The 26,572-nt window shown below is 38.0% G+C and overlaps 2 protein-coding genes across 3 annotated transcripts in view; one reads left to right on the top strand and one right to left on the bottom strand.

Annotated features, from left to right (window-relative positions):
* Positions 1-529: 529 nt before the first annotated feature.
* Positions 530-8,621, top strand: LOC103023462 (uncharacterized). Its single transcript, XM_022671194.2, has 2 exons — positions 530-934; positions 5,609-8,621. The coding sequence occupies exon 2, from the start codon at positions 5,617-5,619 to the stop codon at positions 7,723-7,725; it is 2,109 nt and encodes a 702-aa protein (XP_022526915.2). The 5' UTR covers positions 530-934; positions 5,609-5,616; the 3' UTR covers positions 7,726-8,621.
* A 5,154-nt stretch (positions 8,622-13,775) lies between these two features.
* Positions 13,776-26,572, bottom strand: part of braf (B-Raf proto-oncogene, serine/threonine kinase) — a 31,931-nt gene continuing 19,134 nt past the window's right edge. For both annotated transcript variants that reach the window (XM_049473319.1, XM_007259764.4), the window contains 8 exons: positions 25,304-25,388; positions 21,079-21,255; positions 20,897-20,943; positions 19,913-20,031; positions 18,374-18,505; positions 16,602-16,736; positions 14,201-14,354; positions 13,776-14,023 (listed from right to left, as the gene is read on the bottom strand). In XM_049473319.1, the coding sequence (XP_049329276.1) occupies positions 14,001-14,023; positions 14,201-14,354; positions 16,602-16,736; positions 18,374-18,505; positions 19,913-20,031; positions 20,897-20,943; positions 21,079-21,255; positions 25,304-25,388 (872 nt within the window). In that variant the 3' untranslated portion in view covers positions 13,776-14,000. The remainder of the gene's footprint in view (positions 14,024-14,200; positions 14,355-16,601; positions 16,737-18,373; positions 18,506-19,912; positions 20,032-20,896; positions 20,944-21,078; positions 21,256-25,303; positions 25,389-26,572) is intronic.

The following is a 26,572-nucleotide window of genomic DNA, read 5'->3' on the forward strand; positions in this document are numbered from 1 at the left end:
ATAGAGCAGTACTTAATATAAAACATACAGTACAGGCAAAAAGATTGGACACACCTTCTCATTCAATGCGTTTTCTTTATTTTTATGAATATTTATTTGTAGATTGTCACTGAAAGCATCAAAATTATGAATGGACACATGTGGAGTTATGTACTTAACAAAAAATGACCTGGCCTACAAAGTCACCGGATGGTTTGGGGTAAGGTGGACCGCAGAGTAAAGGCAAAGGGGCCAAAAAGTGTTAAACACCTCTGGGAACTCCTTCAAGACTGTTGGAAAACCATTTCAGGTGACCACCTCTTGAAGCTCGAGAATGATGCAAAGAGTGTGCAAAGCAGTAATCAGAGAAAAGGTGGTTATTTTGAAGAAATTATTAGTTAATTCATAGTTTTGATGCCTTCAGTAAGAATCTACAATGTAAATATTCATGAAAATAAGGAACATGAAAACCAAACCTTTGGCCTGTACTGTATAAAATTGTTTTACATTTTTATATTGAAAAAAAAATTATAATAACCCATGTGTTATATAACCAGTAAAAAATGCGGTGAAGTATAGATGCGAAAGTGAAAAATAAAAGGCTGTTTTTTCACAGACTTTAAGCATAAACCTACAGTATGTATCAGCATGTTTCTATGTAAAGTTGGTGGTGAGTAAAAGCAGAAATGAAATGTTTCTAATGAAGTGTAGAGTGAATGTACAGATTTGATCTTACCTGTTTTGGTGAATGAGCCCACTGAAGAAGCTTTAGTGATAATCACTCACTGGCTTGTATGAACATGTATATATGCTTGTCTTTTCACACTTATTTTGCTGACCTTGTGGAGAGCTGTGTATAAAAGCAACAGTTCAAGAGTGAGGCTTTTACCAATCATCTGCGCTAGACGCCGACTCCACCTTCAGCACTGCAAAGCCACGAGAGCCACTGTCAAAGGTGAGTAGCAAACGCAACTTGTATGATTTGCAATAGATAGCAAAATCTACTCTGGTTTAAAAATGATCATACGTTAGTGATACATGTACCAATTAAAAATTAGACATGCAAAGTTTTTATTTTAAATGTTCTGAGTTAAAAGTAAAACCAGTGGTACCTTATCTCTCATTATCTCATCCCTCACCAATAACTAGGAACTCAGCTATGCATCAGTGCATGATGGGGACAGATGATGTACCACTGGCTTAACATATGTAACATACATGTACTAGTGCATCTCAAAAAATGGAATATCTCTGAAAAGTTACTTTATTTAATTAATTCAGTTTAAAACTTATATATTATATAGATTGTGCTACACACAGAATTATCTATTTTAAGCTTTTATTTCTTTTATTGTTGATGATTATAGCCAATGAAAACCCAAAAATCAGTGTCTCAAAAATTAAATATTATATAAGACCAATCAGTACTTTTGGCAGTGTGGTAACGTTTCAAGTCCTGCTGGAAAATGAATTCCGCACCTCCATAAAAGTTGTCAGCAGAGGGAAGCATGAAGTGCTGTAAGATTTTGTGGGAAAAAACTGCACTGACTTTAGACTTGATAATAAAACACAGTGGATCAACACCAGCAGATGACATGTCTCTCCAAACCATCACTTATTGTGGAAACTTCACACTAGACCTCAAGCAGCTTGGACTACGTGTCTCTCCACTCTTCCTCTAGACTCTGATCCCTTAATTTACAAATGAAATGTAAAATGTACTGATGATCAGTGATGGTTTGGAGAGTCATGTCATCTGCTGGTGTTGGTTCACTGTGTTATATCAAGTCTAAAGTCAGTGCAGTGTCCAAGATACACTGCCAACAGTATCTTATATAATTGTAAAAGTATCTTATTATGGAGCCCGGGAGGGGGCGTGGATAAAAAAAGAATTAAATAGAGTGAACCATATAGTAGTTCGTGCTCAAGTTTTCTTTAATTCGAGTAAACGATTTGCAATTCGTGCTCACGATTTTTGTAATTCAAGCGAACGTTTATGCTCACTAAGACAAGAAGCTCTCTTCTTGATCTGTTTTAGGGGTCCAGTGATGAAAATCAGTTATCTACATTTATAACCTGCTGATAATATTGCACTAGTGTTACAGTTAGATGTACAGTGTGCAGTTTTTGCCGTGGTGGTGGAATCTCCACAGCGCGTGGGGGAGAGACGACCATGCGTCTGTTCCCCCGCCACGAGACTCCTGCCGTGTGGGTAGAGCGCGCGCAGTCCTTCGCAGAGCTTATTTACCAACAATATAGACAAATACAGTCAATTCCAGACATGAATAAAGGAAACAAACATTTTACTGATGCAGGATGATTGTGTGTTATTAAAACCAGATCAAAACAAAGTTATGATGTAATGTGGAAATGTGTTTATTAATTTCTCAATAACATTCAGCCAGCCTCCAAGGAAATGCACCCCTTCTTAAATATGGTTACATCATTATTACTTTTATGAAACATTTCACCTATATTTTAATCTTTTTAGCAATAAAATAAACACATAATTCAGAAAATATAGCTTTAACAAGTTTATAATTATTATATTTTTTATTTGAAGCTTGTGGTATGTTTCTGGGCAGGAAACTGTGATATGACAATATGCAGATAATTAGGCCATTTTATCAGATATAGAAAAAAAAATAAGTTTAGGAAACATATTGGAATACATGATCAAATTGATCCAAATGATTACATGAAATGCCCATTCACTAAACATCTTAAAACATTGTATTAATAGTATTTTAGACCAGCTATTTAAATTTTTATAGTGTTACATATTTAAAGCAGCTCTTATATGAGTCATTCATAGACAACTGTCACACATTGCATTAATTTTGTATTATCTTTATTTCCTTTTACAGTGTACATTTGGACCTACGTCTTATAGCTGTATATATATAAAATTATACTTCTTTACGTTATATTATTGTTGAAAATAAGAAAATGAATAAACAGTTCCACATTGCACCATAACTTTGTTTTGATCTGGTTTTAATAACACACACACAGTCATGCTGCATCAGTAAAATGTTTGTTTCTTTTATTCATGTCCGGAATTGACTGTATTTGTCTATATTGTTGGCAAATAAGCTCTGTGAAGGACACTGCGCGCGCTCTACCCACACGGCAGGTGTCTCGCGGCGGGGGAACCGACGCCACGGTCAACTCTCCCCCACGCGCTGTGGAGACTCCACCACCACGGCACAATCTGCACACTGTACATCTAACTGTAACACTAGTGCAGTAATATCAGCAGGTTATAAATGTAGATAACTGATTATCATCACCGGGCCCGTGTAACAAATCAAGAGAGAAAAAGGCTCCTTTCCCTCCGAGCTTCTTGTCTTAGTGCGCATAAAAACATTCGCACGAATTACAGAAATCGTTCACTCAAATTAAAGAAATCATGAGCACGAATTGCAAATCGTTATTTTTTTTTTATCCACGGCCGATCCCGGGCCCCGTATCTTATAAATAAGTAGAATATTATTTTTTTAGATGCCCTAGTATATATATGGGTGGTTGACATATTTGGCTGAAGTCAAGGAAATCACCGGGTTATATTCTACCAACTCTTACCTTTACAAATCTATATATGGTCCTGTAGATTATTTCTTGAAATTAAAATTTATTCACTAGTCATATGGTGTGACATGAATATTATTGTGTATTAAATCAAAAATGGGTATAATGTGATAATGTAAGTCAATTTCTCTTGATTATTTATCATTACTATATAAAAGTCTAGCATTGTTTACATGCAAATATGTTACCTTTTGCATTATTTTTCATTATATACTCACATAGGAAGAAGTTTAATCAAAGTTTTTCAATATACACTACCGTTCAAAAGTTTGGGGTCACTCAAACAATTTTGTGTTTTCCATGAAAAGTCACACTTATCCACCACCATACGTTGTGAAATGAATAGAAAATAGAGTCAAGACATTGACAAGGTTAGAAATAATGATTTGTATTTGAAATAACATTGTTTTTACATCAAACTTTGCTTTCATCAAAGAATCCTCCATTTGCAGCAATTACAGCATTGCACACCTTTGGCATTCTAGCTGTTAATTTGTTGAGGTAAGCTGGAGAAATTGCACCCCACGCTTCTAGAAGCAGCTCCCACAAATGGTTGGATGGGCACTTCTGGCGTACCACACGGTCAAGCTGCTCCCACAACAGCTCAATGGGGTTCAGATCTGGTGACTGCGCTGGCCACTCCATTACCAATAGAATACCAGCTGCCTGCTTCTGCTGTAAATAGTTCTTGCACAATTTGGAGGTGTGTTTAGGGTCATTGTCCTGTTGTAGGACGAAATTGGCTCCGATCAGGCGCTGCCCACTGGGTATGGCATGGCGTTGCAAAATGGAGTGATAGCCTTCCTTATTCAGAATCCCTTTTACCCTGTACAAATCTCCCACCTTACCAGCACCAAAGCAACCCCAGACCATCACATTACCTCCACCATGCTTAACAGATGGCGTCAGGCATTCTTCCAGCATCTTTTCATTTGTTCTGCGTCTCACAAACGTTTTTCTTTGTGATCCAAACACCTCAAAGTTGGATTCATCCGTCCACAACACTTTTTTCCAGTCTTCCTCTGTCCAATGTCTGTGTTCTTTTGCCCATCTTAATCTTTTTCTTTTATTAGCCAGTCTCAGATATGGCTTTTTCTTTGCCAATCTGCCCTGAAGCCCAAAATCCCGCAGCCGCCTCTTCACTGTAGATGTTGACACTGGTGTTTTGCGGGTACTATTTAATGAAGATGCCAGTTGGGGACCTGTGAGGCGTCTGTTTCTCAAACTAGAGACTCTAATGTACTTATCTTCTTGCTTAGTTGTGCAACGCGGCCTCCCACTTCTTTTTCTACTCTGGTTAGAGCCTGTTTGTGCTGTCCTCTGAAGGGAGTAGTACACACCGTTGTAGGAAATGTTCAATTTCTTAGCAATTTCTCGCATGGAATAGCCTTTATTTCTAAGAACAAGAATAGACTGTCGAGTTTCAGATGAAAGTTCTCTTTTTCTGGCCATTTTGAGCGTTTAATTGACCCCACAAATGTGATGCTCCAGAAACTCAATCTGCTCAAAGGAAGGTCAGTTTTGTAGCTTCTGTAATGAGCTAGACTGTTTTCAGGTGTGTGAACATGATTGCACAAGGGTTTTCTAATCATCAATTAGCCTTCTGAGCCAATGAGCAAACACATTGTACCATTAGAACACTGGAGTGATAGTTGCTGGAAATGGGCCTCTATACACCTATGTAGATATTGCACCAAAACCAGACATTTGCAGCTAGAATAGTCATTTACCACATTAGCAATGTACAGAGTGTATTTGTTTAAAGTTAGGACTAGTTTAAAGTTATCTTCATTGAAAAGTACAGTGCTTTTCCTTCAAAAATAAGGACGTTTCAATGTGACCCCAAACTTTTGAACGGTAGTGTACTTTAAATTATGGTGTAGATTGAAAACTGGGTCTTATTTAAATTATTTAAATGTTGAAAATGATACAATAAATGCAATGTGTAGCAAAAAGTAGTTTTATATCTATACTGTTCTTTTTACAGTGCACACCCCCATCAGCTATAAAGTTGCTAAAATTTATTTTTTTCCATTAGGTTGAACCATGGCTGATTTACAGCTCATCAAAGCTACACAAAACATCACTAAAGCTTCAAGTTCTAGAGATGACACGAAACTGATAATGCAGCCATATGCAAACTGGGAAGAGTACTTAACACCAGGCCCATTATCCATTGCCATTTTGGGAGAGTTGGTCTTCATTTCTTCCAATGTGGACTTCTCCATCAACAAAAACCCCCCCAAAGATGGATTCAAGTACATCAAGTACCCAGAATCTTTCCGAGCATGTCTCATGCAAGTCTGCAATGCTGGATGGGGGGCTTTCAATGTGGCCCACAAGAACATGGATCAAATTCGCCTGCACACAGGAAACGTTCCTGAATACATAAAGATGTCTGTGCAAATCCTTCTCCAAGAAGACAACGAGCTTGTCCAAACCTTTCTCCCTGACCAGCTTCAGAACATTGAAAACATAGCAAACGACTGCGTGGAGTTGGCGACCGCAGCTGAGAATAAGTTCATGGAAGTCATTGAGCTGATCCAGGAGCTTCTGGAGGCGAGTCAAAGCGCTAAAAGTAAGTACACTCTGGAGCTTGAGGAAGTCAAGCAAAAGAGGGAAATTGAAATGTTAAAGAAAAAGGCATCAGAAGAAGCCAATAAATCAGCTGCAAAGGCTATGGAAGAAATGAATCAACAACTTAAAGACGCCCAAGCTGCATTTAAGGAGTCAATGGATTCTTTACCAAGCGGATGGGAAGCAATTGGGATGGATCTAGTTGAGGGGCTCGCTGGCACAGTGAATTCCATGCTTTCAAGTGCAGCCTTTCTAAGCGCAGGAACAATGTTTAGTGAGACCATTAAAACAGGTTCAGCTGTTGCAGCGAATTTTACAAACGCCAGCCAAAGTGGCAGCGCAACAGTGAGCGTGCAGGAAAATGATCCAGTAGCCATAAGCAGCATCTACTCCAAGTCAAGCCACATGCTGTCTGTGAGCCAGTCTTTGCTTACCTTCATTGAAAATGAACAAATCAAGTGGGAAGCGCTAAGAGATAAGACTAGTGGAAGAACAACGTCAAACTTTCAGAAAAATAGCTTTGAGGATCTTAAACAGTCCATCAGCAAGCAGAAGGAATGTCATCCGAAGCAAGAAGCTTTAGCGTTCTGCGAGAAGGGCATCATGATCTGCAGTGATTTGGCTAAGTATTCAGAGCAGGGAGGCTGTGAGGATAACAAGATGAAGAAGCTGGTTTTGGACATCCAGAATCTGAGTGTTTCTGTTCAGACATTTGATTCTAAGGCCAAGGCAAATACAAACACCCCTGCCTTCATCACAAAGCCTCCACAGCTGAGCAAAACACAGACCAGTGACTCAGGGAAGAAGTCTGCTAGCCAAGTTGCCACTGAAAATGCTCGACTGCGTATAGAGCAGAATCGGGCTCACATGGAGCAGGTGAGGGCAGCTTATGAAAAGCGAGTGAGTGCAATGGAGGAAAGTAAGAAGGAGCTGAATGAGATCCTGATCTCCATAAGGAAGTGTAAAGTTCAAGAGATCGATTTTAGCACCACTATCAAGTTTCTTCTCAAGGGACTCGACGCCTTGGGACGAGTGAAAGAGCAATGGGAGAAAATGGTGCGTTTCTTTCAAATGGTGTCCAACATCATCAAGACCTGTTTACACACCTCCCTTACCAGCTTCACCAGTACTGTTCAGAAGTCGTCCACCTTGCCCTATTCGCCGACAATGTTTATCAAAGACATGATCTACACTCAAGCCTTTCATGCCTCCAACATTGCCAGTTTGGTGAACATGATTGCAGGTACCTACACCGAGGTTTCGAACAAGCACTTGATGGACAGAGTGAGCAGCCTTGGAAAGCTCATGGCTCTGGACCCCAACAACGCTAACTTCCAAAATGAACGCCTGCAACTGCAAAACGGCTGCAAGGAGGCGGAGGACAGCATACTGCAGCTGGTGAAAACAAACAAGCGCAACTTCGAAAGCAAGACTCGGGCGAGACAGGCCGAAATCGAAAGAGAATTGAAGGCAGTCATGCCACCAGCCTCTCCGAAAGACACCGAGAAGCTGCAGAAGATTGTCCAACGTGGATTCAATAAAAAAGAAGAGCAGGATGTAGAAAACCAATACGTCTAAATCCTTAATGCATGTCTACAGACGTGTGCGATGCTTTAGCTTGCTTTCCTGCACATGCTGATTATTTTTCAGAATTATCACTTAATGATTAATCACATTGTTCATTTTAAAGCATTTTCTTTTCTTTTCTTCTATATTTTGTTTTCTGTTTAAATTCAAATGAAAACTTTCCTGTGACAAACTGATGAGCAGTTGACTTTTTTAATTGAAAATTAGTTTGAATAATTAGTGTACTCTTTGTTCAATATTATGTCATACAATGCCTGTCCAAAAACAATTGCAAAAGATATGCAAATGATATGGGGTTGCTGCAGTTGGTCAAAGAATGAGGTCAGCTGACTCCCTGAATATACTGAATATAGACCAGGTTATTCCATCAATAGATTTTTTCTTCCCTGATGATACAAGCATATTCCAAGAAGACAGTGCCAGGATTCATGGGGCTGGAATTGTGAAAGAGTTCAGGGTTCAGGGAGCATGAGATCATCATTTTCACACATGGATTGAGAGAGATTTCACCACAGAGTCCAGATCTTAACCTCATTGAGAATCTTTGGGATGAGCTGGATGGAGAAGACTTTGCACTGCGGTCAGACTCAACCATCATCAATGCTGCTTTATGAAAACACCGGATTGAAATAAAACTTGTGACATTGCAAAAGCTTATCCAAATAATGCCACAGTAAATGCGTAAAACCATAATCAAAGCTAATCAAAGGCAATCCAATGAAATATTAGAGAGTGTGACCTTTTTTTGGGCAGTGTATGTGTTTATATTTCAAGCAGCATAACATTTTTAAGTAAACATTTAAACAAAATCTCTGAGCTATTTCTTCATGGAACATGCATATCTTTTTTGTTTATTGCAACGCTAATAAACGCATTGAAAGACATTATTTTGAACTGTTTTATTTCCTGTTATGCAACAATGTAAGGCACACAAGCTGTGGTAGATTTAATTTTTTTGTAAAAAAAAATAAGAACATACCCCAGGCCTGCACTACTCAGATTTAAAGATATGAGCACACAATCTGCTGGAATGAAATGGCCTTTAAAAATACTTTACCTTGATCACATTTTAGTTAATGTAGGTAAAAAGACAGGAGGCTTTAGTGAATTTATTACAGAAATTGATTTTTAGATCCTTACCAGTCATTAGTCACCCACCCATCAGTTAAGCGTCTTTATGTTGGGTTAAAATAGCTTTTTGTGGGTTGCTGAAACTCCTCAACTCCTACACGATATTGCACAATTTTTAAAACAGACAAAATGCAGACATAAAAAAAATAAAACCAAAGATCAACTAAAATTTTAAATAATAAAATATGTGTCAGATCCTGAGAGCTCCATTGTGTAGGGCTTAATTACTGAAATAACTCTGAGCTGATATTTTGTTGCCTCAAAAGATTATCTTCATCGATAAATGGAAACACAGTTTTTGCTGATTTGTAGACCAAATATTCATTACTTTTTCAAAACTTTCTGGGTATTTTTATTTTTTCAAAACTTCCAAAAAATTGCTATTTTCAAATTTCATGACTTTTCCATTTTTTTTATGGCCGTATGAACCCTGATGTACGTTAGACACATTTGCACTTAATTCGAAAAAGAAATATATAAATAAATAAAATACAAACCCAGATGCAATGACAGTTTTCATGCACTTCTTTAATATATCAGTTTTTCATATTCACAACAAATACATTAAGCTCTTTCTTCTTTTATATTATACAGTCTTAAATATTTTTACACAGAAATATTTTTTTTTTCAGAATTTCAGCTATCAAAATGTCTTTTCTTAACCTTTATTTCTTCATTGGAAACATTTTTTTGGAACTCCATGCCTCCTAGCAAACGGACAGTATTTCCTTTGTACAGTTATTTACAGGTGAAAAGAGTCTCCCAAAAGCTTTTATGATAGTTCTCAGTTGAATTAACTTATACTAGAGGTTTAAGGTGCAGGCAAGGCAAAGGAACGAAGGTGGCTGCGAGTAGAGGAAGTACATGAAGGAGACGCAAAACAAAATAACTTTATAAAAAATAAAGAAAAAAGGGGAAAGGAGGAAAAGGGGCTTTTAGCAGGCCAACAAATAAGAAAAAAAAGAAAGAAAACGGTAGTTCCCAAGTGTTCCACAGTTGAGAGCAATCCTTCAATAAGATAAACCTCTTTAGTAGCATTGCCATATAAAAAAGAAAATCTTGAAAATAAATACAGCACTCTTTAAAAACTTGCCTTTCCATTATTTTTCAACTAAAAACGAGTCCACAGCATGTGAGCAGAAACCACTTTAGTTCTTAAACATCTCTAAAAGGTTAAGGGCACCTCCAACAGGGGTCGATCGACACGGTCATGCACGTTCTGAGTGATGTTTTTGATGTATTTGAGTAATGAATTTACAGAGCATCATGAAAAGGGCGTTATAAAAGGTGGTCCATGTGTCTGTCCTTGCCTGTGTAACTGAGAGCACATGACAATATGGCTACGTTCACACAGTTAGTAAACCAGTGACCCAAACCTTTGTTTTTTTTTTTTGTTTTTTTTTAATATGGCATTGGTGTCATTTGTGTGGCATTGTGAATAACAAAAAAACTCACAGAATCTGACATTTTGTATTTCAATTCATACCACTTTCATATGTGGTTTCGAAATCTGATATCTGTTCCACAGCAACACAACTCTAAACAGACAGAGCATAATTTATCTCACTTTCATGTCAAAGAGAAGAAAAAAAGTACATGAAGTGAGTAAAAAAATTATATATTGTATATATATTGTGCCTTTTTTTTTTACATCAAGCTGGAAAGCTTTCTTGGAGAAGAGCGCAGCTGCAGCCACTGGAACTCCTCAATAGCTCCTGTGATGCTGGCGAAAAAAATGAAACCAAAACTTGACGTGACTCTTGCTCTTTTTACATCAAGCTGGAAAGCTTTCTTGGAGAAGAGCGCAGCTGCAGCCACTGGAACTCCTCAATAGCTCCTGTGATGCTGGCGAAAAAAATGAAACCAAAACTTGACGTGACTCTTGCTCTTTTGTGAATGCGCATCAGTTTAAGAACATGAACAGTTCAGAATGTGTGAACATCCTTAAAAAAAACAAAAAAAACACTGGATTTGGAAAGAGTCAGATTTGAACCACTTTGGCTTCTGTGTGAACGTAGCCTAAAACGCCTCTAATCAACTGGTTTCATGAAGCTGAGAATTTGTAGAATGGGTCCGACTTTCGTCAAGTGACACTAAAGTCAATAAGAGACGACCAAGATGCTCTCTTCTTCTCCAGGACACTTAATAATGAATACAGATATTAAAGGCTTAATAACAAGTGTAGGATTATACATTTAAAAAAAAAGGCTCAGGTCTGAGTCTGCCAACAACCATCCCTTCTTAAAAACACCTTAGCTGTCCCCCTTTGGCACCTAAACCTCTCAGCCGGTATCTGTTAATATCTAATAGCGTTTTAATCCCACTGCGATACTGACAATGTTTAGTCATGCTTAGAACACTGACAAAAAATTGGTTTTGTCCACAGAAAGGCAAATTGCTTGTTTTGCACCAATCTGCTTTACAAAAGTGCAAAAGGACACACAGCTTAACATCCATTTAAGCAAATCACAAAAAACAAGTAGCTTAAAAAACAAACCTCTTCTAGAGATAAGGGACAAATGAATAGAATTAAAGCTACATAAATAAATCTATTCTGCAGGCCTGCCTGTCCGTGATGAAAAAAAAGAAAGACAGAAAGAAAAGACAAAAAGGCAAAAACATCATGGGAAAAAAAAAACAGCTTTCAACAAATATACAGGAATGAACGCCCAAAGAGGCAATGGTACAACATATGAGGAATCATTAAACTTTGAGCAGATGGTCTGTATGGATATATTGTCTCTAATACATTTCAGATTTCAGAGGGTGAGGAACACAAAAGGCCCAATCCCATTTCCCAATCCCCTTGGCCCTACCACTTATCCGTCCTGATTCTTGTTAGGCTGGAGGGGTAGATTAGGGGGGGAAGGGATGGGGCTTGCTAGAGGCACATTTCAAACGAAGGGCTATGAGAATCAGTGGTAAGAAACCCACAAATCTAAATATTTTCCTTGTTAGAAAAAAAGTGACTATTAGCACTATATATATATATTACCATAGTTTAATGTGTAGTTTTAATGTTTTATATCCAAATTCTTCATAACAAGCATAAAAAAAATGCTAGTAGTTTATCTCAGTAGTTAGCTAGGTAGCTAGCTAACTTTCCCATTCCACCTTAAATGGTGCAAAAGACGGCAGGGGCTGCAGAATTTAAGGTGGAACGCAAATGTTTTAAATAAAATAAAAGCTAGTCAAAGCTAATTCCATCTCTCCTTCACAGAGGAATTAAGAAATGTTCAATAATAAATCATTTCTGCACCATCTTTACTCTTTCTGAAAACATATATATAAAATTACGCCCTATAGTTAACTAGTTAACCTGCAGCAGGTAGGTTACTGAACTTTAGCGCTTCTGATGACAAATCGGACGCTTGAAGGGTTGTCCCAATTCTTATAGGGAAGATGTAACTCTGTTCCAAAGGGTAGGGTTACACTAGAAAACAAGGGGTAGGGCCAAGGGGTGAAATGGGATTGGGCCAAACTGTATCATTGGTTTTGATTATATCATGGGTTGTATCATGACGTTTCACACGGCCACTTTACAGAGGAGTGTGGCAGCAGCTATTTAAAAAGAGTTGGTGTGGAACTGAACATGAACATCAAAAAGAACATGAGAGACAGTTGAGCTTAGGATCAGCTCTCCACAAAAACAGAAAGCTGTAATCAATAAGAAAAAGCATCGACTGATCACAGATCCACATTCTCAGCCTGGTCAATTTAATATAGAGTAAAACCCTCCTTCAATAAAATTGAAGTGTTTTTTGTTGGGGGGCTTTTCTTTTACAAAATAAAAAAACAAAATGTGAGAAACAAAGGTGTGAAAGCCACTTTACTCAGTTTGTGTTTCTAACGCAGCAGTTCTTTAAACAGTCCTCACAGTCAGGTCACCCAGCTGGTCAACGTTTCCCAGCTATCAAGATACATGTACCAGTGCTAACCTGGATCAGGAGTGTTATGAGCAAGGATAGAGAAAGGGTAGAACATGCACCTTCTCAGGACCTTCTGAGGATTGGTTTGAGAATCACTGTTCTAAGGCCACAGAAAAGCCCATACAATTTTAAGCAAGTTCTTCGTCACCCCATATTTCAATAAATAAGAAAGAAAAAACAATAATGAAATAGATGATAGTTGAGAAGCATGTCTGCTCAATGCTCATCACAGTAAGCGTCGTATGGAAAGGGAACGTACTGTTCGGGCCAAACAATCGATATCTGTAAACTGAATATCCCCAAACGTTCCTCTTATACCAGCCAAAGAGGTAAAACTTCATCATCCCACTGATACTTACTTGACGTGCCACCACAAAGGAATGTACTGGGTCTACCTACAACCAAAAATCTGCACTAAAGAAAAAAATAATATTAAAAAATAAGAAAAAAAAAAAAAAAAAAAAAAAAAAACATTATCAGCAGCTCTGGCCATAGGCAACATTGACATGTAACAAATTTAGTACAAGGAGGGAACGAAAAAAAAAAAAAAGTCATTAGTCATTCAAGTTATCTCCCAAAGTCCTCTCTGAGATCAGTTGAGATCCAACCTCTTTCCCTCATGATATCCAATGAGAAACTGCCAGTCTGGACACTCTCTCTACTACAGAATCATGTCATTGGTCAAGGTATAAATCCTGTGCTCCATTTAGTCAGTGCTGCTGCATGCTGACCCCAGCAGGAAAACAGAAAGGCTGGACATTCCTCAGCACCTTCTAGCCGTCCATCCTTCCATCCTCTCATCATAAACCTTTTCCATCTGAACGTCTGCTAAAGCGAGACGACTCCTGCCTCTTCTTCGTCTTACGTCCTCCTCTTTCGCCCGTTTCCGCAACTTCCGTGTCAATTGTATTTTATGCGCATCGTTTCAAGTTTTCTCGTTGTGATTTTATCTTTTAAATCAGCGATGGTTTCCAGCTGAGGTTTTTTTTTTTCCTTTTTTTTTTTTTTTACTCTTTGATTTTTTTTTTTAAAGGTTTTTATTTTTTTAGCGATTCCATCAACACCGTTGCTCTTCAGGTAAAGAGGAAGAAAAACAGCACATTCTTTGAAACTAGGTGTTTTTTTCTGTTTTTATGGATGAACCCACTGTAGGAACACAAGACATTTTTAAAAAGTGACGAGGGATGGACTGTTGAGCTGGTGGCACTACTTAAACGCTGAAAATTCTCCTGCAGGAAAAAAAAAAAAGAGAGAGAGAGAAAAGGATGCTTTACCATACTTGCAGGTATGATCTTATAGAAATCAATAGAAATTAAATACATGCAGAAAGTGAAATATGATCAGGAGACTGTAAGAGAAATAGCTTTAAAAAAAAAGAAGGAAAAAAAAAGCAAGCATGTTGTTACCGTAGCCTCCAGCCTGAATGGGTGTTTTTGGAGAAGCGCAGGCGTACAGACTGAAGTCTTCGGTCTGGAAGCCGGCGCGGTTGAGGGACGGTTCAGAGGCGCTGCGGTGGATCTTGGGTAGAGAGCGTGCCAAAAGCTCAATGGAGGCCAGGATCTGAAACAAAGTATGAAGTCACGAATCAGCTTAGAATCAAAAACATGAAAATAAAATTCAAAAATCATTTGTTATCCATATGCTGTTTTTGTATGTACATTAGCTATTAGAAAATATTATTCTCTTCTGTAAAATCAATCTTAATAAGAGTGTCTAATAATGGTCATAAATGTAAATATTAAAGCACTGAATAACGCCTGACTACACAGACACTAGCCCAATCACAAAAAAAATAAATAAATAAAAAATTGAGTAAATCAGTTTGCAGGTTTCTACAACACAGAACAGCACAAAGGGTATAAAACATTTGCTATACAATCAGTGCTGCCACCTTGTGGCAACTTCACTGAATAGCCATCTTAAAAGGAATACATTAGGTGCTCCCACAATGCTCTAGCACAGAGGTGTTCAAACTTTTTTTGTTGGGGGCCAGAAGGAGAAATACATTTGAAGTCGCAGGCCACAGACTCTGTGATAAAACAAATAATGAAATATACCACTTTAAATAATACATTTTCCCTTATTACTTTCATTTACACACCATTTTACTTGACTAACTATCTTTATCTTTGACAGTGTTGTGTAAACTAAGATTTTTCAAATTGATGTTTAATTTCATGATGTCTCTTAATATTAAACTCCTTAATTACGGCAACTTTTAGACTCCTTGGCCCGTTTTTCTGCGCTAGAAATGAGCACTCTGTCCTCTTTTAGACTCTTAGCCACGTTTTTCTGCGCTAGAAACGCACACCCTCTCCGCTTTTAGACTATTTGGCCCGTTTCTGACACCTAGCGTTCAAACTTTGAATTTCACATTATAAAAACCTGCTTAACAGCGGGCCAACTTTCATTTTATTTCTAAAATACCTCTCGGGCCGCTCCAAAAAAGGAAACGGGCCACAAATGGCCCGCGGGCCGTAGTTTGGACACCCCTGCTCTAGCACATCTACATGTATTGAAAGTAGTGATGTCAATTGATTAAGAAATTTAATCCGATTAATCACGACAATATTCTGTGATAAACTTGTAGTTCTTAAGTCGCAAGCTTTTATAGTGGATATTTAATTGGAAATAAAATAAGTAATGTGAGAAATGTAAAATGCAATTATATATATATGCATTTGCCTGTTTTAGGGGATTGGTTGTTGGGGTTTTATTGCCACTTCTGCACATATTTGGCCATTTGTGGCATACACTTGATGTCCAGACAGAGCTTCTTCAAAATTGTTCAAAAGGTTCTAGCACGATAAGGAAAATATATTTCGCTACATATGTATTAAATTAGATGTTTTAGGTTGAGATGAGGTGTTTTATGTTTTTTTGTAAGGGTTTCTGAGTTTCAAGCAGGCGCACCACGCGGGCAGCAGGACCGACTGAGTCGTAGGTTTTGACTTCAGACACACACCCACCCTTGAATCGCGTGTATAAAGGCGAGGGCCAATACTAGTGCAGGTAAGGCCCATGTGAACGGGATCCACGCGGTCACGCACCAATTTCTCCACTTGCCGCTGCTCTCAAAGGGTTTTGTGACGGCTGGTGGTGCTCGTGGCCGATCCCTGCCACTGCTACCTGCCTACTAGGGGAGGGCAATATTATATCGTATACAGTATTTTGTGACACAGAAATATCATGATATTAAAAATCCATATCGTGATAATAGGGATAGTTTGTCTTAAAAGTAGTCTATTATTTACTGTGAAGCTTATTGTGTACACTGAAGTGTATTTGTTGTATAATTGTTATAGTTTATAGTTTTTGTTTGCAGTTTATATGCATAAAAATATTCTGCAATATTTTTGCTGCATTATATTATTTTATGCTATATTATTTATTTTGCCACATTATGATTATACTGTTATACTATTATATTATATTCCTGAAATTAATGAATTATTTTTCTGTTTTCCTATATTGCCAAGTATATCGTTATCGCAAAAATACCCTGAAATATCGTGATATTATTTCAGAGCCATATCGCCCACCCCAATGCCTACGTTGGCATTAAAAAAATAATAACCCGTTATTGATTCTAAATGAATCACGTGCATTAACGCTTTAACATTGACAGCCCTATCAAGTATTCCTGAACTGAATCTGCAAAGTTAAAAACAAAGTAAATGCTAGCCTGTTTTTTTTCCATTTATGAAAAACTAAGGACAGTGTCTGTGTAAGAGTTTACTCAGATACGTCTTCTGCTCAACACTAGATCTAATATGATACAACATTTAACGATGTATCTCCAATCACCTGAGGAAAGAGGGGCCGCTCCTCTCTCTTCTTCTTCAGGCAGTCAGCCATGAGTCTCTTCATGGCCTTGGGGCAGTTGCTGCGCACCTTGCTCAGGTCAGGGGACAGGTAACCCCGGCCCACCATGAAGATGATCTGTTGCAGTGCAAAGAAGATATTGCAACAGCCTTGATTAAAAGAAAGTTCGTACCCATTCTTACCCATACTTTCATATAACCATCTTACTCAGGCAACTAGTTCAAGATTCAAGAGTGACCGTCCCAATTCAGCCTTTTCTCTTATTTTAATCTAAATGAAAAATGTTCTGATGCATTCCTGATGCCATCTTGTGGCAATGTCATGGAACAACCATCCAAAATACACTACTGTTTCCCCACCTCCCAAGCATTTTAGTTTTTTTTACAATGCTCCAGCACTGTATTATTTTATCCAAAACTATGAATCTGAACTGAATCTGGAATGCTGAAGAAAACGAAGTACTAGACTGGCCTCTTCTTTAATAAATTCAACTTACTTCCTTTATTCTAGGCAAGCATGCCTTAAAGCTCTGGTGCATTTTAGCATTGTATAAAATGTACATCTAAATTATAACACCTTCCTAAAACCAGTATTCCATAATATCCATATATATATATAACATAAATAAATAAACAAATAAATAATTAAAGCAACCATCTTTAAGCCTACTTTCTTTAATGCTAAAGAATAGACCATTTGAAATTGTTCCATATGAATTACTCCTACACATTTAACAAATAATTAAACTTACAGCTGAAAGAAAGATTTTTTTTTTTTTAAAAGATGTTACCTCAATACCTCAAGACCGGATTGCTCGTTTAATAGTCATATAAGTCCGGGAATGAGTGACGTACAGACTCAGGATTGGGTATCATGAAAGGGCGGACTCTGTTGATTCAGGAAATGTCTGTTTCTGTGCCGTGTTATTGAAAAGATATTAATAGAAACGTCCAGCAACCCTGCGTTTGACGCACCCGTTGACCTAAATGGGTTAAATACATAATATACACTGCCTGGCCAAAAAACAGTACCCCCCCCCCCCCCCCCCCCCCCCAAAAAAAGGTCACACTAATATTTTGTTGGAACGCCTTTAGCTTTGATTGCTGCACACATTCACTGCAGCATTGTTTCAATAAGCTTCTGCAGTGTCACAAGATTTATTTCAATCCAGTGTTGCATTCATTTTTAACCAATATCTTGCAGCAGCATTACATTACATTACATTACATTACATTGCATTACATTGATGATGGTAGAGTCTGAAAGCAGCTCTTCTCCATCCAGCACATCCTAAAGATTCTCAATGAGGTTAAGATCTGGACTCTGCGTTGAACTCTCTCAATCCATGTGTGAAAATGATGATCTCATGCTCCCTGAATCACTCTTTCACAATTCCAGCCCCATGAATCCTGACATTGTCATCTTGGAATAGGTCCGTGTCATCAGGGAAGAAAAAATCCATTGATGGAATAACCTGGTCTATATTCAGTATATTCAGGTAGTCAGCTGACCTCATTCTTTCAGCACATACTGTTGCTGAACCTAAACCTGCAGACCAACTGCATCATCAACCCCAGATCCTTTACTTACTTAAATCCAGGTAGAGATTTTTTTTTGGCCAGACAGTGTTCCTGGAATTAGTTTTTGGGAAAACGCAAATTTTGTTTGTCTCCAGTATTTTATAATAAATGATATTGAAACACCTACTAATGAAAAAACTTGGGCTACATTAACAACTTCCTCAGAACTCTCACCTGGTCTCTGTTGTTTATGTTGGAGTAAGGCAATGCCCCCGACATGAGCTCATACAGAACGATGCCAAAGGCGTAGACGTCTGACTGAAAGCTGTATGGATTCTTATCCTGAAGCCGGATCACCTCAGGAGCCTGCACATAACACACACACAAATACACACTGGTAATAAATCCCAGACACACTATACATCTATGCTTTAAAGCTTTTTAAAATTACTACCACCTGTGAAAAATCATTACCTACTACTGCATCTGCATTTGGAATTTGCACATTATTTTTTTAAATATAACCATTAGCAGCATAATGAATGTGCTGAAATGTACACCATACACACTTAATATTTATCTGTATGCAAACAATAACCTGGCCATTGTGATTAGTTGCTACATCTTGCAGTAAAGTCTCTGTGTATTATGAAGTCGATTTAATTATGAAGCCTTGCACAGACAGCAGTGTTTGGAAAATTTCTTAAAATGTTAGACAGGTGTATTTGGATTTTTCTTCATGAGGATGAAAACTATTGTGTTATCAGATGTGAAGTTGAGTCTTCTTTGGCCTACCGATCCCTTGATTGTTTCTGATCTCATCATCAGTTCATTTTCAAACGAATGCTCCAAACTGTATTTTTTTCCCCAAGTTTAAGTTTTGGCCAGTAGCAGTTTTTTTCCAGTCTTAAAATGCTCTGCTGGAGTTTTTGTTTTTGTTTTATGTTGACAAACCCTGAGTTGGTGCTTGCATATGTAAAATTAAACAGAATCTTTACCTAAACACTTAAATAACTTTGGTCCCAGAAATGATTTTTATATTTTTGTAAGTGTAACAAGTGGCACATTTCAAATTATAGCCCTATCCGGACGGGTTTAGTTTCTCAGTGGGTCCTGGTGCAATTTTCTCTTTTACGGGGGGTCCTCTGTGATTTTATTCCCCTTCAGAACGACCATGTATGTGTTTTTCTCAGACGTCAGGTTAAGTTACCTACATTTTAGTCCTGTCCGGATTCACATCTTGAATTTAGTCTCCCCACGTTTAATAAAACAGTTATTTATCCACTTCCATGCGCCGCAATTTCCACGGAGATCCATGTAAACACAACAGAAGTGGAAATGGAGGAGCTACTGAACGTGATGTCATGTGACCAAGAAAGCTTTTGTAATGTGCAGCAAAAAATATTTTAAGATCTTAATATAACGGTGTTTAATATTAATAAAGAGACAACAGCTTTATTGACAAAATTTAGTTACTGTGCTTTGCTGTAACTTCTATGTGCTAAGTTATTTTTTTTTAGTTTTGCTGTAATCCAAGACTATCTCTCCTTTAACTACACATGAATTGTTAAATATGTGAAGCACTTGAATCCCTTTTAGAGAACACTATAGTTACCTAAAACAGCAATGGTTTCATAAACAATGTGTTGAGTATTCAAAAAGCTTTACAGCTTCCTAAATAACCAAATTTCACTAAAGCCACATGTTGTACAGAAATCTCCAGAGGTCATACAGGGAATGCATGCAAGTGAAGCATACAGCAGTTCAACCTACCATCCACAAGATCGAGCCTGACAGCTGCTCAAACTGGTGTGATCCACTCCAGCGGGACTTCACTGTGGCCAGACCGAAATCACCAATCTTAACCGTAAGATCTTCATGTAAGAAGATATCTGGAGAGAGGTGCTGTTAAGACTTAATTTCTCTAAACAGACAAGCCAGAAGCGTACTGGAAGAAAGTTTTGTTTATAGACCAAAATAGAACTTTTTTGTGTAAATGAAAAGCGCTATGTTTCTAGAAAGGAAAACACTGTATTCCAGCATAAGAACCTTATACCACCTGTAAAACATGGTGGTGGTGGTGGTAGTATCATGGTTTGGGCCTGTTTTGCTGCATATGTGCCAGGACAGCTTGCTTTCACAATGAATTCTGAATGATAGACAGATATCCTGACATTTTCCTTTAGAATTCTCTATGAATTAAATGTCTAGAGAAGGTGGGTCATGCAGCAAGACAATGACTCTAAGAACCCTAAGTTGTTCTACTAACGGACGGATCAAGAAGAATAAAGGTCATGTCCAAGTAAAAAGTAATAATTTTAATCAAATCAAAATGTTGAGGAAGGAGCTGAAGTGAGCAGTTAATATGAGCAAACCCACCAACATCTCAGAGTTTAAGATGTTCTGTACTGAGCAATGGGCTCAAATTCCTACAAGCCAGTGTGCAGGACTGACTAACAGGTGCTGGGAATGTTTAGGACACACCATATTCTGAAAGCAAAGGATCACATTCTTTTTTGCCACTCATTAATATGTAAATGTAATAGTGAATCATTTTCTACAATAAATAAATTAGTTTTATTTTTTGGATGTTTAAGGTCATATTTAAGCAGAAATATAGGACATTCTAAAGGATTCACAACCTTTCAACCACCACTGTTTGTATGTATGTATGTATGTATGTATGTCTCATATAATCATAACCTACTGCACACCAGGGGTTAGTCAAACAACTGTCTCAATGCACAGAAAGGATACTGTTGCTCTTCAGATCTCTATGAATGATAGACTTGGCATGAAGGTAGCTGCAGGGATTAAAAAAAAAAAATGAATGAATAAATAAAGCCACAACTATAAACTGAACATACATACTGTTCTATGAAAAATACACGTATTGGATCAGTCTAGACATCGCAAAGATATAGCCTCCTGGAACTCACTCCATGCCCTGGGCCGTCTGGCGGGCGATGTCAATCAGTTTGATCATCTCAAACTTGGTCTCGATAATGTGCAGGTGATGGTAGAGGCTGGAGCCTTCGCACCACTGTGTGACGATAGCCAGCTGGGGCTTGGTGGTGTAACCCATGAAGAGCAGAATATTGACGTGCCGAGTTTTCCTGAGAGCAAGAAAAGACAGAGAGAAACGTGAGATTCACTCCAGGCAACGCTGATTTTCATTTCTTTGGTAGCTGAAGCTAGGGATGAAGCTTAACTATAGGGTTGCTGAAAAAATGAATTCACTAAAGAATTGTGATTCCTAGTCCTGGCGATTCTGAATCGATTAAAAACAAGATTTAGGTTTTATTTTTTGCAGCTCCTGACAGTACTGCATACCACATAAACTTGGCCATTGTAGAAGAAGGCCATCTAGACCACCATACAGCAAGCTAGTTAGTTAAACAGCTCCATTTGTCTGAATGGAGTCCGCTAGCATGGAGCAGGAGACGAGCGTAATTCAACCCCCTCTCGCCCAGTCATCACTAAAGGCCAGTGTTTGGGCACAATTTGGATTTGAGGAAGGCAGAGCTTGATTTGAGCAAGCAGTGTTATATGAAACTGAGGTACTTCTGAAAAACGACAATCACCCTGAGCTAAGAGCAGCTGAAATTTGGCCAAAAGCAGCAGACCAGCAAACTCTGGAGTAGGGTTGCAACGGTATGAGATTTTCACGGTATGATAACCGTCTCGGAAAATACCGCGGTATCACGGTTATCACGGTATCACAGTTTGTTACATATATTATTATTTTTTTGTTCAATTAACTATTTATTGTAGAAACTACACCATCAGGTGAAGGAAACCATGTTTTTCCACTACTCTTAAGGGCATTAAGAGTGTATATATAAAAAAAAGTTGGTATATAAGCAGATACTGCAGAAAGAGGGGATTTATTTCTGAAATGATCCTCACAATAGAGATTTCTATTTTAAGGCTTTCACTACTTAAAACCTTCAAAATATGAAAAACAGGCACGTCAGAATTTGAAAATGAACGCATGTAAATGAATGGCGTCTTTCACCTTTACACGGACACGTGAATCCATCGTAGCACGCACTTCACGCCTGTACCTGCGTGCACAAATTTCGGATAACTCAGCGCTTTTGCGGGCGCTTACCGCATGGGTTATGCACGACTACAAAGATTTATTTATGTTCAGATTAAAATTATAAACTGAACACATACTTTGCGCTGCACAGCGGGGTGTTGTTCTCGGAGATGGGAGAACAGGTTTGATGTATTTCCTCCTTTAGCTGTGACTTTACGGCCACATTGATTACAAGCTTGTTGATTACAAGATTACAAGTCTGTTTTCAGGCTGTTTGAATGAGCGAAATATGATCAGAATGATGTAAATTAACACTAACATAGAAGCATAGAACTATTATTTAATTAAAATTATTTTTAAGAACAGCTAAACACAGTGCGGAGAAGTTCACGTGCGAGAGAGAGAGACAGAGAGAGAGAGAGACACACAGAGAGAGAGAGATTTACGTGTTCTGATGTGAGCTACTCACAGGTAAAGGTTCTCTTTTATCTCCTCGTGCTCATTTTAGTCCAATACATAATTCTGCAGTTTCTCAGTGTTTTCTGTCGTATTTTGCGGCTATCGCGAGCGCTTACAACTAACACCGCGGGCCGCGAGGTGCAGCCGTGCTGCCGCTGTTATGCCGAATCCGACTCCCTGCTCAATCCGACTCCCGCTTCGCGGACAGAATCGGCACAACACCCCCCGCTGTAGAACTGCGGGAGTGAAAACAGCGCTTATAATTAAGTTAGTTAAGTTTCAGTTTTCGTTATTTGGTTCGTTTTCATTAACAATAATAATTGGTTACTTAGCATTAACATAGTGATTATCACACCAGAGCTTTATTTAAAAATAAAATATATAATTAAAAAACAGATGCCTACATCTCAGACTATTTTCTAGAGCCCAACCCGACCCGGCCCGAGGAATGTGGTGGGAAATCTCGTCCCGAACGGACCCGATCTCGGGTCGGGCCTCGGGTCAGGTCTGGTTCGGGCAGAGAATCTAAGCTCTAGTCTGATGCACTTTCTGCCGTTCTCACCGCTGTGTGCTGAGTAGCTGAAGCGGAGCAGAGTTGCGCATGCGCGGGTGAGTTTCTCCGCTGGCTTGTGTTTTACCGGTAATAAGCAAACACACACGGTATGATAACCGTGCATTTTAATACCACGGTATACCGTGAAACCGGTTACCGCTGCAACCCTACTCTGGAGCAACGCAACAAACTTCCCGCTGTGACGGTTTCCCACTCCATGTCCTGCTATATCACAAAGGATTCACCGCCATACAGCTCAGTCGCCGGCAAGGGGTTTAATACGCTGGACCCGAGATACGTTTTACCTTCATGTAGCTTTTTTAGCGATAAAGCAGTGCCACAACTCTACAGTAAAACAATAACTATATGGGAGGAGCTCTGATTAATGCCGATAGACTCCTGGACCCAGTCATATGTTTAATATTTAAGGTTCTGTATGTTAAATATAGTTTAAGTATGACAGTTCTGGCAGATTTCAGATTTGAATTCAGCATTTCAGAATGTATAAAGTAACCTTTGAAAAGCTGTGTGTCATGACCAGACCATCTATAAAGGACAGTTGTTTCCAGGCAACAACAGCCATCCGTACCAACTGATAAGAAAATCACCAATGCTCTATAGAGGAAGATTGACACTTGTATGGGGTATAGGGTAGTGAGGAAATGTTTGGCGTAGCCTAAAAAACATCATTGTGTGCACCACTGCGTTGCTTATGCTGTAGGAAATTAATAAAAGAGTAAAGTATTTTTCGGACTATACGGTGCACTTAAAATCCTTTAATTTTCCCAAAAAACGTCAGTGCACCTTATAATCCGATGCACCTTATGTATGAATTTTACCAGTAAGGTATTAAGGAACAGTAAAGTCACTCTGCTAAAGTACAGCGTTATACAGGAGTTTCCGTTCAGTTCTTCAGCACTGGGGCTGGAGTAGCATTAGCATTAGCTGCTAAATTCTGGAATCTAAGCTTACTGTAAATAAATGAATAATAATAAATAAATAAACAGTTTTCATAAGAAAAATCTGTATATTTTAACATCTAGCAGTTTTGTTTACATAACTTAGCTTTTCTTAACTTAGTTAACTAACCCCCAACCCCACAGCAGAGAGACCTGCTAGATTAGAAGGGAAAGATGGCGACACCCCTGTTCCTTAATAGTGTTGCATAATGCGCCTTATAATCCTGTGCGTCTTATGTATGAAAACAAACCAGAAAATAGATGTTTTTTGATGGTGCAGCTTATTAATCAAATGCACCTTATATTGTGAAAATACGGTACATCATGCACTATTAATGCTGTGCGATATGACAATAAATATCATCAATTATTCATGCAAATATATATTGTCGTGGTCACTTTGCATAAACTCGGTTTATATAAGTAATAATAAAGTAATAATAAAGTAATCTTTGCAAAAAAAAACGTCATAATGTGGTTTTGCGACATGACGCTGCTTTACATTATTTGACCGCCACTTCAAATATATTGATAACTCAATTTAAAAACCTGTATAATTTTGGAAAAAATAGCTACTGCATCTACCTCATCTGTTTTCATTTGATACATATATTTTTGCTGCACTAAAATGTAGTAATTCTCATTTGTGAAAGTTTGGTTTAATGTCAATTTGAAATAAAGCTGAAAAAAAGTAAGCAATGATATTATTTTGTCATATTTTTCGAAGAATAACTGAAAACATACTTAAATATGGTACATAAATCATGATATATATTGTTATCCTGATATTAAAAATTCCATATCGTGATATATATATATATATTTTTTACTATCGCCCTGCACTATGCACTACTACTAGGCACTATGGCTTGATACTTGATCATTGTTTATTTGAAAACCCTTTAGCAGAGTTGCAATACATGACCAGATTATATTAAAAGATATTAAAAGAGCATGCCCAAAATAAAGCATCTGCATCAACTACAAAACCTACGGGCTTTAGTATTGCGTACTCCATCTCAGAAAAGGAGCTCCTCCCCACAGCGCTGTGCCATCAGGCTCATCAGGTGGGTGAGAGTTAAATCTGCTAACTAGATCACATGCCAAATTAGCACGAGGTCACGGAATGAGAGCACAGTGTGTCTTACCTGAGGACCCCCACTTCATTCTTGAAGGCCTGTAGCTGTTGAGGAGTAGGTGCAGTGACATTCAACATCTTTACTGCCACGTCGCCTGTAAAGAGAAAACGCTGGAGCTGACCACACATTTGATTATCAAACAGCATAGGGAGCCAGAACTGAGGGCCTGAACAGACATGATGTGAATAGCCTCAGTTCTAACATGGCAATCAGATTCACTGCAAACCTGTTAACTGACTTATGTCTTACATTTAATGAAATGATGGTTTATAAAAAAATGTTCATTACAACCATCTCAAATTATAATAACCAACTTTTGTTTTTATAATATAAGAATGCATCAGACATGCCTTCAGCACTTTTTATACCAGTCATCTTGCGTAGAGGGAAACAATCCAGCTGCTGATATATTTTATTACTCTATTTTTTTACAAACAGTATCAGACCTGGTAATGTTTATCACTATCAAGAGTGTAGAAAATTTCTGTGAACTTGATTGGTGTGAGTTGAGTTTGCTAGATAGAAGTAATTAAAAAATAATAAGAACTGAAAATGGTGCTTTATTAATAAGTAAATAAATGTGCAATATAGCATTTCTTACAGTATCGCAATAAATGGCAACATCATATATACTCTCAAAAAAATTGGAATATCATTGAATTACTTTATTGTTGTAATTCAGTTAAAAATGTGAAACTCATATTATACAGATGTATTAAACACAGAGCGATCTATTTTAAGTGTTTATTTCTTTTATTGTTGTTGATTATGGTTTACAGCCAATAAAAACCCCAAAATCAAAATCAGTGTCTCAGAAAATTTTTATATTATATAAGACCAACTTGTACTTTTGGCAGTGTGGGCAGTGTGCCAAGTCCTGCTGGAAAATGAAATCCAGATCTTCATAAAAGTTGTCAGTAGCAGAGGGAAGCATGAAGTGCTGTAAGATTTTGTGGGAAAACAAAACTGCACTGACTTTAGACTTGATAATAAAACACAGTGGATCAACACCAGCAGATGACAGGCATGTCTCTCCAAACCATCACTGATTGTGGAAACTTCACACTAGACCTCAAACAGCTTGGACTGTGTGTCTCTCCACTCTTCCTCCAGACTCTGCTTTCTTGATTTCCAAATTAAATGCAACATTTACTAATAATCAGTGATGGTCAAAATGTTGTCCCGGAACTTTTATGGAGATGTAGATTTCATTTTCCAGCAGGACTTGGCACACTGCCCACACTGCCAAAAGCACCAATTGGTCTTATATGATATTCT

This window comes from Astyanax mexicanus, chromosome 2 (assembly GCF_023375975.1).
Source record: "Astyanax mexicanus isolate ESR-SI-001 chromosome 2, AstMex3_surface, whole genome shotgun sequence".
Classification (NCBI taxonomy): Eukaryota; Metazoa; Chordata; class Actinopteri; order Characiformes; family Acestrorhamphidae; genus Astyanax; species Astyanax mexicanus.

Bases quoted from the DNA above. Each gene is read 5' to 3' on its own strand.
- LOC103023462 (XM_022671194.2), top strand. From the start codon at position 5,617: ATGGCTGATTTACAGCTCATCAAAGCTACACAAAACATCACTAAAGCT.